The 20,758-nt window shown below is 33.2% G+C and overlaps 2 protein-coding genes across 2 annotated transcripts; both read left to right on the plus strand.

Moving 5' to 3' along the window:
• The first annotated feature begins 2,594 nt into the window (after nucleotides 1-2,594).
• On the plus strand, nucleotides 2,595-4,226 carry LOC122588912 (ankyrin repeat and SAM domain-containing protein 6-like). Its single transcript, XM_043761130.1, has 2 exons — nucleotides 2,595-2,744; nucleotides 3,272-4,226. The coding sequence occupies exon 2, from the start codon at nucleotides 3,321-3,323 to the stop codon at nucleotides 4,089-4,091; it is 771 nt and encodes a 256-aa protein (XP_043617065.1). The 5' UTR covers nucleotides 2,595-2,744; nucleotides 3,272-3,320; the 3' UTR covers nucleotides 4,092-4,226.
• A 5,660-nt stretch (nucleotides 4,227-9,886) lies between these two features.
• Nucleotides 9,887-11,027, plus strand: LOC122589299 (dof zinc finger protein DOF1.7-like). The gene has a single exon (XM_043761576.1). It carries the CDS (start codon nucleotides 10,106-10,108, stop codon nucleotides 10,796-10,798), a length of 693 nt encoding a protein of 230 aa, XP_043617511.1. The 5' UTR covers nucleotides 9,887-10,105; the 3' UTR covers nucleotides 10,799-11,027.
• The last annotated feature ends 9,731 nt before the right edge of the window (nucleotides 11,028-20,758 follow it).

Here is a 20,758-nt window from a genome sequence, read left to right on the forward strand (position 1 = left end):
CAAAGTTCATATCTCACAACGGCTAAGTATCTTGAATTCCTAAAAATTATAAGAACAGATTGTTTTTATCTTAACCTCAATCGGTGTTAGAAGAATATCCTTCTCGACCTTAGTGTATCGGGTCCTACCATTGTTGTTTGACATGGAGTCGAAAACCTATATGGTTACTTGAAGATGTAACGACAACTTAGCATAATATATATGAATATACAATTATCTATGAAAGTAATTAATAAAGTAAACTCATAAAATTCATACTTGTTTCTTCTCGGCCTCAAACACTAGTGTTGATAGTACATTTTCCGTAGTCGGGATAGAGTTGTGGGTGGGTTGGACCGATTCTTGGTCATGCCTGATGATATTAGGCTTTATAGAACAGATGGATGGTTTCGTACTTTCGTTTATGTTGGATAGAGGCTTGGATAGTCTGATTTCAGTGGTTTGAATTAGTTAACTACCATATCTATATACTTCATTCAGAATTTCATCTATCTGCTTTAAAACAAGAATTTGGCCATTTAGATCAAACTCAAGAATACTTTAATCTAATTGTTAGTTTCGATCTATGATTTACTTAAAATGTTTCTTTTTTGTTAAATATTTTTGGAACCAATCTATGTTTGTTTTATTGGTTTGATATCTTTCTTTATTATTACAAGTATTACTTTTTGGCCCAAAGTTTGATAATCCATCAATCCAATGGGTTTATCTTTCTTTCTTTGTTTTTTGGCCCAAATTTGACAATCCATTAACGGAATGGGATTTATACTACTCTTTTAATCATTTATCATATCATATAAATTGCAAACCAAGTTACCAATCCCAGTTTTACAAATTATGTTTTTTCAGCCAATACTTGTAGAATGGTTGGGTCAGCGATGTAACATATAACATATTCATTTTTCCATTTATATGTCTAGATACGTGATTGTTATCTTATAAATTATAATGGATTACACTTTAAGTTTGAAATTGTATTCTTGTTTTTTATAGTGGTTGTAATTAGGAACCAGAAAATATGGTATCTAGGGAGAAAGGTCCTTGAGTATTTATTTTAAAAGAGAATAGGAGAAACTGAGAACGGAAATGATTTTAAACAAAACTGAGCTTCTAATTTCTTGTTAAAACGAAATGATTTAAAAGGAAATTGCATTTTTCAGCCAATTGTATAATTTGTATCTGACTGAAGTGTTTTCAATTCCAAGGTCTCTTGTTTTGTAGTTTCTACAACTACCTCTACTTGCAATGCATTTGTTTCTCTAAAAGCATTGGTGATTGCAATCCATGTGTAGTTGGATTTGCAAGTCGTCAACAAGGGTGATCTTGGTTGATAGTCTTAGAGAAACCAATGATGGACTAATTTTTTGATAATATCGAGGAACTATGCACACATGTAAGTTGTTAATGATATTATCCTTTGAAACCACGATGAGATTTTGGTCTCTATTCAGCAATTGGTTGCGGCTTACTGAGGTTTTGCTTTCAATTTTATAATTATTGTGGAATTTGCAAATTACAATGGACTAAGTAAGGAAGAAAGGAAAGTGGTACATGGCTTAGTTAGAATTGGCTGCCGGAATATATCAAATGCAAGAAACACGAAATTGTTCTCAAATAGCAGAGCTTCGAGTGAAGATATGAGTGGGGATACTTAGTCCCTCGGTTTTATTTGGTTAAAAAATAGTTCGAAGTGTAAGGATTTAGATTGGAAAGAATGGTGTAAATATCCCTTGTATATGATGTAACGGTTTGTATGTGTTTTGGGGTCGACCTTATTTGGGGGTCGATATTGTTATAGTGAAGTTGACTTTTAAATGTTACGAGAATAAAATAGTAGCTCGTATGACCCTTGGGGTTATTAAAGTTTAAGAATCTTGTCGTAAAAAAATAAAATAAAAATACTGTAATACACTAAAATCAAATCAATTTCTAACACTAAAGTCACAAGATATCAAATATGCTAATTGGAACCCATTTAAAGCAAATCAAATTAATACATCAACTTAGAAAAACCTCAAATGCACTTAAGTTGTAACAAGCTTGAGATAAGCTCTAAAACTCTAACTGAACCTAAATAAAAACTTAAAAATACATATGAGAATGTTAGTCTAATGCTAAGAAAGGCAATTAGCAGTCGAGCTAAAGGGCTAAATGCATAGCTTCGATTTCTTTAAGATTTTTTTTCAAGATTTAATTTTACTATTTCTATAAAACAAATGCTAATAAGTAGCAATTTTTTGTGAGATTAAATTCTCTTAAATTGACATTTAAATCTTAAACTCACTATTAAAGTGGTATTTAAAAATATATCTAAAGAAAAGAAAACAACATTATCAAATTACAAATTTATTATTATTACTTTTTACCTTTTTATATTATCTTTTTACTATAGAAGGATCAAGAAACTTCTCCATATTCACCATAGATCACATGTAAGTTATACATACCTTTCTCAAATCTACCTCTCAAATCCTTAACCAAATCAAGCACAACACACACCCCTTCAAACATCAAATTTCCCCAAATATACAAACTTCTTTTTTCTTTAACCACACTTTGAAGTTGACTTGACGTTGACTTCTCTATTTACATCCACATGTAGCAACCCCAACCCCTTTTTCTCTGTATTTCCTTCAAATCCAAAATCAGCCAACCCTAAAACGCACACAAACTTTTTGTCACTTTCAATTTTAAAATCAATTCAACTATCAAAAAACTACTAGATTCCACCACATCTCTTAAAGGTTCGATCTTTTCATTAATTTTAGTTTTTAAACTTACTTTTCTTGATTATATTTCTATAATATGAACTGAGTTTTGTTTATATCATATCTTTCTTGATTTTAGGGTTTGTTAGTATTTTATAATCTTATCTAGCTGCTTAAAGATATAATCTTTATCATATGTTGTTAAATTTGAGAGATGGGTCTTGCTTGTATTGGTATATATATCTGCGTATTATATAAATTTTAGGGCTTTTTTTAGTAACTAGCAGGGTTTCCATGTTTTAGCTTATTTGGGTTTGTTGGGTATTAATTGCTTAATTTTGCTTGTTCGTTAATATCTTTTATTTATTTATTTGGATTTTGCTAAAGATAGTCCATACTGCTATGGTTAACTTGCAGTTAAGTTTGTATATGGTGGCTGATATCTTCATGTACAATATTTACTTCATGTTAACCAGTTCCCGTATGGTTACTTATTTTGTTTGGTTATATTTTTGGCAATCGAAGAATTTTATCTGATTATTTTAGTTTTTTTGATTGTCCAGATTTTTTAGGATTTTATTTCGAGAAATCATTTTGGGAAATTTTGGGATAATGTTGCTGTCACATATGGAAACAAAGGGACAAAGATGGCCAAATGTTAGATTGGGTGAAATAGGAGATGTATCTACTGCTTATAATTATGGGCTGCCTGACATGATGATGAACAACTTATGGTCGGTTTACGATTTTAACATACTTCAAGAACCACAAAATGACCATATTTACGGGTTCCCTGAGCAAGGATCATCTGAATTTACGGTTTCTGATGCCGCTTTATCTTCTTCGAGGTTTTTGCTTGATATGGAACAAAGCAGAGGGAATGACATGGACCAAAACAGAGAGAATGATGATCCAAACTCGATAAAAGACATAACTAATGAGACTGAAATGGTTGATTCTAAAGTGACACAGAAGAGCGTAAAAGGCCCGCGAAGCAAAAGATGTAAACGAACTGTTTTTGAAGGTCCATGGAGCTTTGTGTCAACTCCATCTATGGATGTTTATGAATCAACTGATAATCAAGGGTCTGCTATGAGCAAAAGGACTTTGGTGAATGAGGTCAGTGGACCCGCTTTGAAGAAACAAAAGGGTCAATCTCTTGAAAACAGTGATTTTGGCTCGGAATTCGTTAGTCTGAATAGTGTTGGTAGATGGTTAGAGGATGTGGGGTTTGGCAGATATGCAGATATGTTTGAACTGCACGAGGTTGATACAGAAGCATTGCCTTTGCTTACTCTTGATGATCTGAAAGAGATGGGTGTTCTTGCTGTTGGTCCCCGAAGGAAACTGTATGCTGCAATAAGTCGACTTAGGGGCAACTAACTCCTTGTGAAGCGATCTCCAGACATGTTAATGTAAGTAGTATGTATCTTCAACATGTTTTTTTTGAATACCTTCTGTGACTGATTATAGTTGTGTTTTAGATAATAGATGGGTGAAATGATCTTTTCTGATAAAGCCTTTAGAATTTTGTGTCATATGTTTGCTAATTTGCATTACTTGTGAGGTAATGATGCAATAAGCCATGATACACAGATTGGAACAACACAAAATGTTGCAAGATGGTAAGAAATGTTAATAAACGAATGGCAGAATGTTAAATAAAACATAGGGTCCTAATCTCCAAAGTGTTTGCCAATCTCTCATGACTCGGCTTTCATGAGGATGTATTGCCGTGTATTGTGTGTAAATGTATGTTATACTGTGATGACAGGAGTGAAAATCTTCAATCACAGCATGGTAAAAGTTATTGAAACAGGGAAGTAATAGATATCTAGTATTGCTAGATAACAATCATATATCTTACCCAAGGCTTATTCGCAGTTCAAAAAAAAAAGATAACATGCTTATATGGTTGACTGCATGAAGCATTGAACATCTTATCTTATTTGGATAACTTCCTTGTTTGACCTCAATAATAATCTTATGGTTACAGGATCCGGTCATAATGCTTTTACGACAGAATATTATGATACATGAATACATTGTTTGCTATTTCGAAACATATGATATATGATTTGCGAACGCACAGGTCACCTGTGTATTTTTGAACTGTTGGTGTATGCTAATTATCTTGCATTATACTGGGAATTTTCCTGGGGTGGGGCTCGGCTTGGGTTGGAAATTGTTGAATGTGCGCAGGGATTCCTTCAAGTAGTCTTTGATAACTTAATAATAGACCCATATCTTGGCTACGTGAACTTATGAAACTCAACTCAATTTGACTACGTACTGCAAGTTTAATGCACATGAAACATTTTCGACATTGTCTACTCTTTCTTTGATGGTGCTTAAGCCCTTTAATCTATAACTGCTATCTATTAATGTTTTGGATTGCATTCTATAATGTAACAAATATTTATGTGAGTTTGAGTTTTTTTTGTTGCATCTTGGAACTGGGTATTAAACTAGATGGCTTTAGCCTGATTATTAACATAATACCAATGACGGTCTTCATATGCATTCCATCTTAGCTCATAGGTAACAAAAAAGTTTCATGGGCCAAAAGTTTGTTCAGGATACTAAAATCAGGATGTTGCCTCTAAGAACTTTAGGCGTGGTCACTAGTCCACGGTTTAATTCCATTACTGATGATATGGAGACGAACTCAAATTAGGAGTGATAATCCAGCTTGGATAGGTCGGTAAAATTTATGTCTCTCAAACCTTACCAGAGAATACAAATGGGCTCGAAACGTCATCCCTATATTGTGATTGCTAACCAAAACATTACCCGGTTGACTTGCATTTAAACATGACATTCGTATAGGCATATGCGTTGGCAGTTTTGTTCTAGTCATTCGGGTTGGTTTTGGGTCAAAAGTTTTTAGCAGGTTTTGCTTAAATAGCTCCAAAGTCTCGAACAAAGTTTCTTTTCTGGTCAAATGGGTCTAGGTTTTAGTAACATCATATTTATTTAAATTACTATATGTTTGATTGGCCGACAGGGTTTACCCAAATGACCAACCCGAAAACTACTTAAGTTGTTGGGCTAGCAACTTGATGGCTCGATATTAGAAATCCACAGTCCACACCTTTTTCCCCCCTTTTTCTGTGTTGGTATGGAGTTGAGTTTCATATCATATCTAGTATTGCCACCAGGGGTAAGTGTCCAGGACCATTTGGTTTGTGGAAAATACCTTTCAGGATGCGGTTTAGAAAATGCCTTTTAGGATGTTGGAAAACTGCATCCAACCTTTTATAATTAACCAACATTTTTGATAGAAAGAGCTTATCTTCTAATTCTTTCAAATAGGTGCGGCAAGTAACTTGCTGATATAATAACCTCTCCTTTTGTTCATGCATGCTAAAATCAGATGGAAAGAAATTGTTTTCGTCTACAGTAGCCGTCACTATTCTTTCATTGCAAAACCAAAAAAAATAAAATAAATTTGTCTTTAAGTTATTGTGTATATCCTCCTATGGTTAAAGTAATACTGTAATTCTTTGGTTTGCATAAAATTTGTTTTCATTTTCGATGTTCCTTTTATTAATATAATTTAAGATATATTTAAAATGTAAAATAAAGAATTATACATCATTTATGTTTAAATGCCATTAAGATCCTTTGATATAACAAAATTTGGGATTTCAAATTGCATCGGCTATTTTGTCAACCAAATACATGAAAGGATTTAAATCCATAGGGATTTCAGTCCTCACTTGCTAACGCAGTGATTGTACATCCCGGATGTTGTAACAAGGGTTACATGTTCGAATCCCATCTCGAGCATTGTTACTAACCAATATTCTTGGTGCGCGAGGTGAATTTACCGGGTGGTGCGGGTGGGGGGAGGGGATCGGGTATTCGGGTAAGCCCTCGGTATCCAGTCCGAATACTCGTGGTCCGGCCCTTCGCTGTTCTAAAAAAATCCATAGGGATTTCATATCTTACTAAGATTTATTTGAGATCCACGAACCAAACACAACCTAACCATTTCTTGCAAACCAAACATCAGGTTTTCCAAATTCACAAATCAGATACCCCAAAGATGGATAACTTATAAGGAAAAAAAGACAATGAAAGACCAAAATTTCCAAGAAAAGATATATGCACAACAAACTATTCTACTAAGTAAAACTAATGAGCATTGAAAATAAGTAAATAACTACCAAATCGTCTTGTTCGAATACATATGAACAAGTTTTGTAACATACATATACACTTCATATATGATTGGTGGATGGGATTCTGTGTCGTGTAATCAGTTAAAAATATGTCACAACTACACGTCATCACAGAGACTTAGCTTTCATGAGGAGTTCATGGACGGTTTGTTGTTTGTGTAAATGGGCCATGATGTGGTCCACATGTTTAATTAATTTACGCTTTCCAATTTCTATTTTTTTTTAAGGTAATCATTTCAGAAGTCAGAGGGTAACACCACCAGACAAAAGTCAACCCGACCAAGGTATTGGCGACGGACACTGATAGGGCCTCCGCTAGTTTCTCGTTCAGAATTACCATTACAGACATGGGGGCCCACAATATTAACAGCGACGTCACCGCTAATACCCTCTGTGGTGGGGATATCCATTTTCCTTGGTGAGGTTACACATCCCGTTTCAGAAACTTTCAACTATACTTTTAGACACAGAAAACACATAGTACCATTTATTTAAGTCACTATAAGAAAAAAATGATAAAAACATTAACCCAAATGCGATTTAATAATTTATCGAAAATATGTAAGAACACATATAAAATTATATAATTTGATATGTTTCACAAGTGAAAAAAAGTTGATATATTGGCCGTAGAATTTATCTTTTGTTTTTAATTTCATTTAAAGTTTTAAGATTTTTTACATTTGAATGAAGTGAATAACCTGGAACAATACAATATTTAAACGGTCTCACATTTTTTGCAAAATAAAATTCTCTAATAATAATGGGAAAAAAAACTAAACGACTAAACATATGTCTAAAATGGAAATTAAACATGTGTTATCATAAACGACGAATTGAAAATTAACAGAGAAGAGCGAAATCCATGTATTATCAATTGAATTGTTTATGCATGTTGTTAATTAGGGATATTCATTGTTAATCTAACATAAAATAAAAGAAGGATATATAATTTACGATCGAGAAGAGCATTTACATGAGGTTTGATGGAGACAAATACCAGAAATCTTAATGTGATTGTGGAGCTCCATGTGCATGTAATTATGGCTCATATTGAGACCCTAATTGGAGTGTCATTTATGACACTAATTCTTAGATAAGTTCCCGTAATTGGAATTATACTTGTCAAGTCGAGCTTATCAATTTTTCGCCAATTGAGCTTAATAAAACTTCATGAATATATAACAAAAGAATAAAAAAAAATATAAAAAAATGAAAGACGAGAACAAAATCGATCTCTCAAGATAACATTGCTCTGCCAATATTTAGTCACAAACATACGAGTATAACTTAAAAGACTAAAGATTATATCTCGAAGGCCAAAAAAGAAATTAACATTATACCATGAGTATACAAAAATGAAAAGTCCGTCTTCTCCATCTTAATAATGTTAATATAAACAAACCCCCAATAATGAGATTTAATTCCACCATTAATACTATATCAGTGATATATATATGTACTATATGAACATTGTGGCATGAATTGAACTCAATTCCATCCAATCATTAAAAACAACTTCTTAGTTAAGAAGGAAAAGGATGTGTCCCCTACGAAAATTCGACTTACTTTCTCCAAACTACACAAACAACATTAAACACGCTATCACATAATCGTTATGTGATTTGAATTAAATTACAGTAGGTGAACGAACATGAAAATGTTGTAAAGATTGTATATATGTTTAAATGGTTAGATATAGTCCCTTCATCTTGCTAAACGTATGTCTATAAAATTGCTAGGTACGTACTGGCCTAATCAAGATCAAACGAATGCCCAACGAGATTGAATGTCACTCATTAAACCTATTACCTATCACTAATTAATCACATTCACGGCTGATTAAAAACTTTGATTTCAATAGTGATCAGATTATGCTTCACCAAACAAATATTCTTCATTTCATTTACATGTCATGCAATACAAGGAAACGTATGCGCACTGTTTCAAATGGGAAGCGATAAATCTACAACGATTATTAGTTATCTACAACATATTTACATGTTTTATTACACAGTTTATAACTGCGTAAAGCATAAATTGTTGTAGTAGACTAATAATTCTTGTAGATATATCATTTCCCAAAATATAATTGTAGGCATACCTTTTGATGTAATCAATACTTTGAAAGTTTCAAGTATTCAGAAACCATATATAGATGATACATACTATACACGTACACCTTTATATTCTCATCAAAATACAAAAATTGAATAGATCAATGTCACACAAAAACGTAATATCTATGTGCATGACTACAATAATTTTATTACCAGTATATTTTGTTTTTACAACTAGCTAGTTAACCACACAAGTTCTCAACTTCTCATATAATTACAATTAGTATATATAAAATACAACTTGGACTCATAACAACATAGTCGACACTCGACAACACCTTAAACTTGATGTTTGCGCGCTATCATCCACGTCATCTCTTGTTAATTATTTTCATTTTGAAAAGCACTTCATCTCTTTTTAATTACCGCCGCATCGTAAATAATAGTATCCATTTTTATTAGAATATGAAGTACGTTTAACTCATAGAAAGATAGAGTCATGAGATTTTTCTCACAAGGCGAAAGTTTAACCGTTTTAATTAAGTTGGAGTTTTGTAAGGTTTTTTCTGAAAAATTACACCGCCGCTCCTATCACCACTTTTGTCGTACAACGCATGTATCCATCTATTAGTAAGAAAAGTAAAAAAAAAAAAGAAAAACACCTATGAAGGTTTGTTGTTATGAAAACACGTCATAGTTGCACTAGCAAATTAATATTCAATTAATTAAACAAACGTATATGGAACAATGGAAGTGATTAATAAACACCACCACCCAAAATGACGGCACCTATTTAACCACAACCTACGCCCCACACCTGCCCCCACCCACTTCCCCCATATAATTTCAATTCCATCTAGCTAGTTTCTTCAAGCCCATTTTCGTAAATATCATATCACCACACATATACATATAATTACCATCATACTACTATCATTATTTATCGATCATATATGGAATCCATTCATTGTCACACACATATTATTTTCTAGTTAGCTAGATATTTCATTTCATCATCCATCACATTATATCAACCAAATAGTTCCTTTTATTATATCACTATATATATATATATGGGATTATATATTTCAGATATTTAATTATACAACACTCTACAAATTCTTACTAGCTTCTATATATATGTATACAAATGCATGATATGGTTATGCAATCCATGGGAGGTGGATTACGGCAGTTAAAACCACCGCATGGTGGTGGTGGTAGTAGTTTAAAGTGTCCACGTTGCGACTCATTAAACACTAAATTCTGTTACTACAATAACTACAATCTTTCTCAGCCGCGTTTCTTTTGCAAAGGCTGCCGTCGTTACTGGACTAAAGGCGGCGTCCTTCGCAACGTTCCCGTCGGTGGCGGCTGCCGTAAAAAATCCAAACGCTCAAAGCCCATCTCCGGTACCAAAAACAACAGCAACCCTTCAACCGTCGTAGTTAAACCATCTTCCGGCTCACATAGCTCAAGCAACAACTCTTCTCCGGCGACTACGACGGCACCGGTGGCAGAGACGACGAAGACGACAAATTCTAGTTTTCATGAAACGTGTTTTGATATTCCGGTGTTTGATACGGACAGCCACCATAACATGTTGTCGGAAATTGGGATGTTGAAAGGACTGATGACGTCATCTTCCGATGGGTTACCTATAGGGATGACGTCATCGATGCCGCCACAGCGTGGTCATGAATGGGTTATTGGTGGGGATAACGGCGGCGGAGATGCGACGGAGGAGGGATGGGGGCTGTTTGACGATCATCAAGAAACATATTGGTGGGATGATAATAGTAACCATCAAGATCATCATGATCAGCTTAATTATTTTCCTTAATTAATCAGTCATATATATTGAGGTATTTATATCTATTGCGATATTATTGTAATTTGTAATACTAGTTGTCTAGTATACGTTAACATGTTTTTGGGTTGTAACAAATTTAACATTTCTTGTTTTGTGTTAATTAATTTAAGACTTTTGAGTCGGTCTATTTCAAAAGGCCATGATGAAAAAGGTTGTATTGCAAGGAATGATCTAGCTTGTTAGCTTTTGGTTACTCAAACTTTGTGAATTTTGTGTTGTTTGGTTACATTTTTTCGTTTTATATGAAATTGCTCGATCATTTAAAAAGGTTAAATTGTTGCGATCTTTTGTACGCAATTGTATCAATTATAGTATAATGTGTAATTGTCGTTTCAAATTTGAAACCTGTTTGATAAATATATCTGAATCCGAACTCTCTGTTTAAACCACTCTATGATAATGGTGGGTGGGGAATGGGGGATAGGGGCCTGACTGGCCGGTGTTTCGAACATAAGTGGGACAAATTTAGCAAATTGGTAAGTTCACGCTTCAAGTACATTAAACGCCTCCTTACCATTTTCCTTGTTTAGTTTTTCATTTTCATATACATATACAAGATTGAGATCGTCGAAGTGAATACTAACTTTACTAATAAAGTTTATGCTCTTGACTATTGAATTTAAATTAATGGTTAAATCCTTGATTTCAAAATTAATGGTAAACCAAATTTAGAGAATCATAATCCACATATACATGTTTGTAGGTACGTAGTGGTAAAATGTACGGATATATATAATAGCAGTTTAAAATGGTTCAAGGTCGGATATAATTACGGGTTAAAATGGTTTAAGGTCGTTAATATGGAGTTAATTCATTTGGTAAAGGTTTTTACCTTTTGTGAAGTGTAAGGTTTAAAATCTAGCAGAGTGATTTTAAGATTACTTGAGATCGTCGCTTTACCACTTTCTTGGACTATAAAGCACCTCATTCGTTCGGCAGATGACTCAAAACTTCATAAACGACTCAAGGTTTTGCTTTAATGCAGTTATTCATATGAAAATTAAAAACCCAAACAATGCTTGCTTTAATATATGTAAATTCACATAACCATTTCCATTTTTAAATGTTCTATATATAATGACAAACACTATTAAATCCCGGTTATTGGATTTATCCGGGTTTATGTGACGACCATATAAGCCGTCAACACTAAGTTTTTATTGATCGAATATACATCCAATAACCTGAATTTGAAAGTTTTTCAAAAATCTTCTACGATTACATGTTGCACAGGTAAATTTCTAATATTACAAAAAGAGTAGTGTGAATTCAATCATACGATTCATACCAGTATCAATAGTTGGATACGATGGGTAACGAGAAAGAAACATAGGATGTGGCATCGGTGGTAGACGTGATAAGAGCCTTAAGAGGTAGAGGTACCTGGTGACCCTTTAGGAGGGTCACATATTTGAACATCACTTAAAAACACATACTTTTTAGTGGCATATATAATTTCTATATGTGACTATATATAAAGTTTCTAATGACACTTCTCATATGTCATTTTATAAATATTCGCCCACCATTTCCCCCTAGCATATTCAGAATCATCTCCTTGGATGGGGTTTTCTGGTTCGTTATCGTGTATTTGTTTTCACAGTTATCAGCACGCTAGAAGTCATGATATTTACATCAAGAAATATAAACGACACTCAAGCCTAACTAACTTTAATTTTAATAAAGAGTAAGTAAGCACACCCATTATTGTATTTTATGGGTCTTGGGTCCCAATATTGTTTATAGCAAATTAACAAGAGATGTACGTTGACATGTAGACAACCTTATCCATACCAAAATTAAAAGGCCAGACTCCTTGATTCTACCTAGGGCAGAAAAAAACTCCCGGCCTTGCAAGAAGCTAGTAAGGATCAAACACTTGACATATGTTTCAAAGGTAAAGATGCTATACTACTTAATCGAAGGTCGCTGCTAATTAAGAGTGATATGTTAATTTCATGAGTAAGCCATTATGTCAAGTAACAGAGATTGGCTGCCTTGAAGACGGGAGCATTTCAATTAACAGAGATTGGCTTCAAGACCGGAGCATTTCTCAGCAGGGGTTACCATATATATGTCTACATTATAGTTCAATTGCAGTAGCAATATTTGTTTAATCGCTTAATTACAAAGATCTTTCATCCTTATTGCATATGTTCCTTAGATTATTATTTTTTTTTCCAGGTTCTTTTGATCAAAAAATAGTTTCTTTATGACAGAGTAAAAAAAAAGAAATTGTCAAACAAGAATGCATTGAAATGCAAAATTCCATCTTTAAATTAATTGAATAGAACCTATATATGCTTTCATGAATCCATGTGTTGGTTGAATTCATGAGCTGGAATTCCATCTGTAACAATAACGTTTGGTACTTGACAAGATATCTAGACATATTACAATTTACAACCAGAGGAGTAAAGAGAAAACTCATTAAAACGAGACCGAATGTTTTAAATATGCGAAATGGACTACACAATGGTAACAACTAACAAGTGTGATAATTAAATTGATGATGACAACCTATTTTTGAACCATAAAACCTTGTTTTGTGAGAGGACCCTGATGCAAGTGGTTGGTACGTGTAAGTAAATAATAATTAGTTCTATGACATGATCCACAAATAAGTAAACTACCCGTTTTAGTAAGTCATCACTTGTTACGTTTCATAACAAGTTGTATTTTGATTTTCCATAAGTATTTAGTTTGATGGTCTAACACAAAATCTACAATATCTTACAAAATCCAAAATGGTCATCCTTTTTTTTTTTCTTTTCTTTAAAGGCAGATTGAGTTGATGACTCTAGCTTAACTCGTTTAATTTTAAGTTTTGAATAAGTAGTGTACATTTTCGTAACCGCCGATCCGCAAGTACATCAAGAATTGGGTCACATATATTAGAACAACAGGAATATTTCACATGACTGAACATGCGATTTCTTCATTCCGCATCAAGCAGCAATTAACGTACATTAATATCTTACAAGGATCGGATTGCACTTTTATTATTACATGCACCATGTGTAATTACTTTTCTTTTCAAAGAAGATGTACTTTCAATTAACCATGAATATATAAAACAATTAGTGTATTACTAGAGACGAGATAACGCATAAATGCAAGTTCTACTGTTGAATTGTTTGGTGTACAAATTACATTCATCAACCCAAACAGAGTGACGAAATCCATTACGAGAGATTTGGGATATACTAATGTAGCCAGTCAAATTTTTGCACTTAACAAAAATGTTTAAAGTTTTCAAAATTTCCAATATATATATAAAAAAGCTTATAATCAATCTTTTACATGTTTGGTAATCATATGACACAATAATTATCATCAACAATCAAGCAAATGGCTAATAACCATCTTTAACCAGAACCCGGGCAGTGTGTAAATCACAAAATCAGTTAGTTACGCTCGCAATTTAAAGCAAAGAAAACAACTCCTCCAACGTTGGCGTTCCTTCTGTCCAGCTGCTTCCACCATCCTCACAGGACTGTCGGACCATTCTGACCTTAATCTGCATTCCACAACATTTCACGAAATCAAGTGGACCAATTTCAAAACCACAATTCAAAAATATAAAATTTGAATCAAAAGCCTACACAGGAAAAGTAAACGATCCCCTGCTGCTTGATCTACAAGAGATGCTACCACAATTTGACAATCCAACTGCTGTATCAACCAATGATCCATCCACTTCACTTGCAGCTTCCCCATTTTGATCACTATACCGGCTTTCTATACTTAAATCATCCTAAAAATGGATCAAACGTAGACTACTCATTACAAGATGCTTAATGCAAATTGGTTTGGATATATATGGTTAGGATTATTGTAATTAATCACCTTTTGATGACGATCTTCATAATCTTTATTGGAGTTGAAACTTTCGATATCTAAGCTCAAGAAGAAAGCAAGAGTCTTGTGATCCAAGTTGCAGCCTTTATTGGAACAAGTATCATCATCATCATCATGGACAAGTAGAGACGGACCCTTGAATGCTTCATGTTTGTCTAGCTGTCGATTACTGGTGATGCTAGAATTGCTTCGTAATGTTTTCATGGCTAGCTGCACACTTGCTTTATGACTTTTTGTATTCTGTGAAAATAATGTTAACCAACGTACGGGTCTACTTGATTGCAAATAAGTTTGTATTCTGTGACTAATTATAAACACCTACCACGAGTATACGAACTTGTGAAGAGAAACTAGAAACACTAATGTGATCTAGTTAAACAACTATATATAACGCGATAGTTTTCTTGTGATGAACGTGTTTTAGAACAAATTGAAATTAAGATATCATTAGTGTGGTTTATAGGATGGGTAGTTCATAGTTTGTAGAAGACTTGTTATTTTCTTGAAAATTATAGAAGTTATTGATTTTGAAAGATATGACAATTCTAGCTAAAGAATTTATCCAAAATGGGCAAAAGTTGGATTTTTTAATCATATTAATTTGGTTGTAAATGGTGGGGAAAAGGATATGATACCAGTACTCCATGTATGCATTAGGTAAATTATATTAAGTATTTTACAAATCCATTATTAAGCTCAATACGATTCTATATGTGCTTGGAAATGTGTTTAATTCTAGCTAGTATTATTCTCAACTCACTGTTATGTTACGTATCCAATTTAATATTTATTGATGATATATGTCATTGAGCTAGCTACTTGGAGTCCATTAAAGTTGTCACGTCATATATAAACCTTGAGCGCGCATGTAGTTTTTCTTTTGGGATATCCATGGAGGATAAGAAAAATCGTTTGTTATATAATGAAAAAAAAAAAAGAAATATCAATTAATGCGTATAAGAACAAATGGTGGTGGAGACTTAGAAGTTAGAATGCAACAAATACTTTATTTTGGGAAAATTCCAAAAAAAAATCATATCTATTTACTTAGGTTGGTTATGCACTAATGCTCAATTGGAGAACTAATATATTAGGCTTAATGAGTTGGGAGCGTATATTTAAAAAAAAAAAAAAAAAAAAAAAGGAGCCCATCATTTGGATTCTAGTCATATTTCTCATGGACTGGTAAAATAAAGACCTGCTAGAATCGGGCCTGGTAAAGCCCAACAAAAAAATGAGGTAGAATAACTGATAAGGAATCTTGGCTGCTTGTTATTTGTAAGTAACCTTGAGTCAGAAATTATGTTTTTAGATTTATCCAAGACACATGTAGCTTTTTAGAAATTGATCTTTTTGAAAATGTTGGTTCGTGTCTTTAGTAGTTACGAGAACAAGTACCCGCGCGTTGCGGCGGTGAGATGGTAGGGTGATACCTAGGTCATAGAGTATGATAGGTTATAGGAATTGATATGTGATAGAGTATGATAGTCAAATGCCTTAGCCGTACGGGCTCCGCCCTCAGATTTAAAAATTTGTCGAAAGTATATCGAATGACATCTCTAATGAAAGAGCATGAAATTTTAAGAACACCCATACAATTTTTATAATTTATCGATGTACAGTTTTTGAGATAAAAGATTTTGAATGAATTGGAGGAATAAATGATTTATGGAGGAGAGAGAAAAAAGATGATTGATTGAAATTTGAGGAGAGAGAAAGCGTATTATAGTTATTTTAGATAAATATAAAATAGATGAGAGGGGTATTTTGGGGATGTACTTAAAATCAATATTGAAAATTTCAACTCAATGTTGAAAATCTGGAAGGAATATGCTTTATAATATAGTATAGATATAAATCGACAAGTCATTGGTATATGAGGATCAGTTTGAGCTGTTGAGGCAATCAAATTTTGAAAAAGAATGGTCAGGACTTCATATATCTCTTAGGGTATGTTTGGCACAAAAGCTTGGAGCTGGGGCTGTAGTTAAGGGCTTGGAGCTAGAGTTTGAGGTTGGGGCTAGGGGCTGGGGCTTTTTTTTCAACTCTCTTCCTACAAGCTTTTATTTTAAAGACCTTTTGGGGCTTTTAGGAGCTTTTTGGGGCTGGGGCTTGTAAATTCGAATGCGTTTCCAAACAGGGCTAATGAGCTTATATTTAAAAGTTCGGGGTTTTTAAGCTCCTAAAAGCCCTTAAAAGCCTCTTGCCAAACAGACACTTAGTTTGGGAGCTTATTGTTCTATGCTTATTGATGGGTTTGTCAAGTAGATAAGAAATGACAGACTCTTTTAGAAACTGGTTATCTGCTTAATTTAATATAAATAGACATTTTTTTTTATAAGCAAGTAAGTATTTGATTATTATCCTCTTCAACTATAGGACCTTTTTTTTTTTGTATGTTATCACAAATTAACTTTTAAACTTAAACAATTTTTATAATGAGGATTGGTTTTGTTGTAATTCGTTTTCACGGACCAAAAAATATTTATGCTGTGATATCTGTAACGGATTACTAAACAGTAATTAAAAAGTTATAGTTACAGAGTTAGTGTCAACTATTTACCAGATTAAGTTAAACTTTAGCAACATTCATTAAAAGTTTGTAATCCGTTATGTTCGTCTAATTCTGTAACATGCATCAATGTAACGGTTTATTTGCCAGTAGTTTTAATAATAAATAACTAAGTTTGAAGGCTCATTATAGACTTGCCCCTGAAATCCGAAATGTTTAACCCCATTGAAATTAATAAAACATAAAAGCACAATAAAAGTTTTATACTTTAACATCATAGATATGCATCAGATTACATCAAAACGAGAAAGTTTTACATACACTTCTGATGCAGGCCCAAGCTCAAGCATTGATAATCAGGCCCTTTTGTACTTAGAAAGTCAAGACAAAAGAGGCCCTCACTAAAATGGGCATAACTTGAGCTACATGGCTCCGTTTTGAGCGTATGACCAGTCAAAACGACCACAGAAACGACTTTTTTCTATGAGTTTTGGACCATTTTATATGTTTTTTCGGTTTTTTCAGATTTTCTTTTTGTTATAACTTTTGGCCCACTTATGTTTTGAGGCCCATTTGAAATTTGCAGCTCTAATTATATGTATCAGAACATGGGAAAATGATCAGTTCATCATAAATCAAAATTTATTTTTCTCTGCACATGTATGTGTTTGTGTGAAAATCCCTAATTTTCGGTATTCTTTTAAAATCAACGAATTTTAGAAGAATTGTTTCTGGGCATTCTTCGAATCAACAGAATCAATTACCTGTCCATAGTTTCCGTCTGCGTCAACTTCACTATTATATATAGATAAGTGAATAAGAGTTAATTTGGACCATGTTAAGGCTTTCATCCTGTAGTGTCACTATATAAGACATCGATCAAGTTGTGATAACTATAGACAACTAATTGACTAAGCAAACAATCTAATCGATCCTTCATCTAAAAAAAAGCTACCGACAACGTCGCATCCAAACCCCCAAAACGAACAAAATTAAATATTCGTAGGAGAAAACCATTTACAGCAATAAGAAGGAACACAATGACACAAAGAGTTATCATTTGTGTACATATGTTCCATATTTAACTTTTGTTGAGGAAGTGCATTCTCTAGACAAAATTCCTTCATCTATCGTGTCTGAATTTTACAATAAAACTCAGACAGCCCTATTACGTTCATTTCTAGATAAATAAAAAAGTCAACGATATTTAGAAGAAAAAAAACTCCGTATCAAATTCTTGCAAGGAAAGAAACACCCTATTAATTAGTTGATCATATCTAGAATTAGATCCTCAATTTGCCAATATAAGAAACACGTACGGCGGAAACAAACAAGCATTTTAATTAAGCTCTAACGGCAAATTGGAACAACTAGCAAGGAACTAGAGAAAACTTAAGAAAAGCAATTACAATGCATTGGAAAGACTACAATGATTTGGATTCCAACTCTTGTCTATCCATTTTTTTGATCTGTTTGCAATTAAAAAAAAAAGAAAAGAAATAAAGCCCATCATATATTTTTTTTTAAAAGCAAAGCGAATAAATGGCTAACACCTTTAACTTTATCCATCATATAATTTGTTGATGAGGGTTTATTTAAGTTATTATGAGTGACCTGAAATTAAAAAGGACCTGGCCGGTTAGAAATATCCTACAAAGTAAGTAATACTAGAATTAATCTTGCTAAAGCGAATCAATTTGAAGATGAACTTAACATCTACAGGCAGGCGGATTATTGTTGATAACATCGGTAACTATAGATAATTGTAGGTTGCAAAATTTCCATGTTAACCTATGGTTAATAATAAACAATCAACGCACCAAACAACTTTAATTACAAAGAAATAGAAGGTGTAAATAGGTTTCAAGATCTAATTAAAAATACCATTTTTCCAATCGCTATATATATATATATCAAAAAACTGGTTACAGGACATACTCTTGAAGATTCGTCAAATGTCAAAAAGATGTAGCCAGCTAGACGAAGATTAAATTGCCACAGCTGCCTAATTGATACCAGCTTCTCTATATATCCGTGCGTAGTAGTTCTGATGAAATGTTGACCGATTTGAAAGTCGATCGAGTATATGGATCGATGCTTAATTAATTAAATGATGATCAGCTAGCTAGAATTTACAACACTTAATACAGACACTTCTGGGCTTGTTGTGTCCTTCTGGTCTCGGCATCAGTACTGGGCTCCCTGGCCATTCCCTTTGTATTCTGCAATTAGTCAAAGGATCGAGCCCGGCCCATAGATCTATATCACTGTTAGTGCACTTTTAATAATTGTTGTAATTATATACAGTACATAACAAAAGTATATATGTTGTTACACGTACGCTGGAAAGGCAAAAGAACTAGCACTCGAGTCGCTTGACTCCTCTAAAATGTCCATGTGTTCCTCAGTCTCCTTCCGCTCTCTGATTTCTCGAGGAACCGATCTTGCATGATCAGCTTGCATCCTGCCCTTTTCGTGTTTCTACACGCCAGAATATATATGTATATATAAAATACAGTTCTTGCGTTTAATTACAACAATTATATATATCTATGTACCACATTATTGATGGATGCATTGGAAACAAATCACATAAATAAAAAATATCAAGTAATGAAAAATAGAGATTGTAAGATGAAGACGATGCTATTTCAATTCTTAAATTAATTAAGGTAAATTAATCAAGGAAATGATCAGTTTATTTCGCAAATAGAATTAATTGAGTTATAAATGCTCCATATTTTGGCCAAATCTTTATCCTTTTGCCAAAGATTTTTTTTGAGAAAAAAATGTAATATAATAATCCTTGTCTTAAAATTATATTTGACATATATTATTGGCAAAAGAAAAAAAATTTAAAAAAATAGCCTCAATATGGCTAAGATTAACACAAACAGGATGTACAACATTATCAAGCTAGGCATTTAAAGATAAAGAGACATTTAATAAATTTCGTTAATTAATTGTTATATTTTCGAACAAGATTTTGGATACATCAATACATACAAATCCTAAAAACTTCTACTAATTGGTAAGAAAATAACTGTCTTAAAAATGCATGAATGTTATTTCTGAATATAAAAAAAAAAAAAAAATCAAAATTTAAATAAATAAAAGAACAAACCTTCCGGCGAGAAACGTGTTGCTGCCTAGCCGTCCAGCTTTCCAGGCCTCTACTTTCTTCAATTACATCTTCGCCGGTGTCATCATTCTTAAAGTAAAACACGATATATTCATCTTCTTCAGACTCGCACGACTGCCAGCTAGTCGGAGACTCAAATCCACTATTATTTTTGGCTGTCGTGACAGCTTCCATTTGTTTCTTGTCTCTTTTGTTTTCATGACCATCAATATTAATATTACTATTGTTACTAGTTGAGGAGGAGGAGGAGGATGGATTTGGCTTGTTGTTGTGATGACGATCCGATGATTCGTCGTCTTTTTCGACAACTTTACATGCATTAAAACATGAAATCAGATCTTTCATCCGACATCTCATTAGCGTATAAGGTGTGCTCATGTTGTCGGATTAATTTGGTGGTTTCTAGAGTGTGTGT

The sequence above is a fragment of the Erigeron canadensis genome, chromosome 2 (assembly GCF_010389155.1).
Source record: "Erigeron canadensis isolate Cc75 chromosome 2, C_canadensis_v1, whole genome shotgun sequence".
Classification (NCBI taxonomy): Eukaryota; Viridiplantae; Streptophyta; class Magnoliopsida; order Asterales; family Asteraceae; genus Erigeron; species Erigeron canadensis.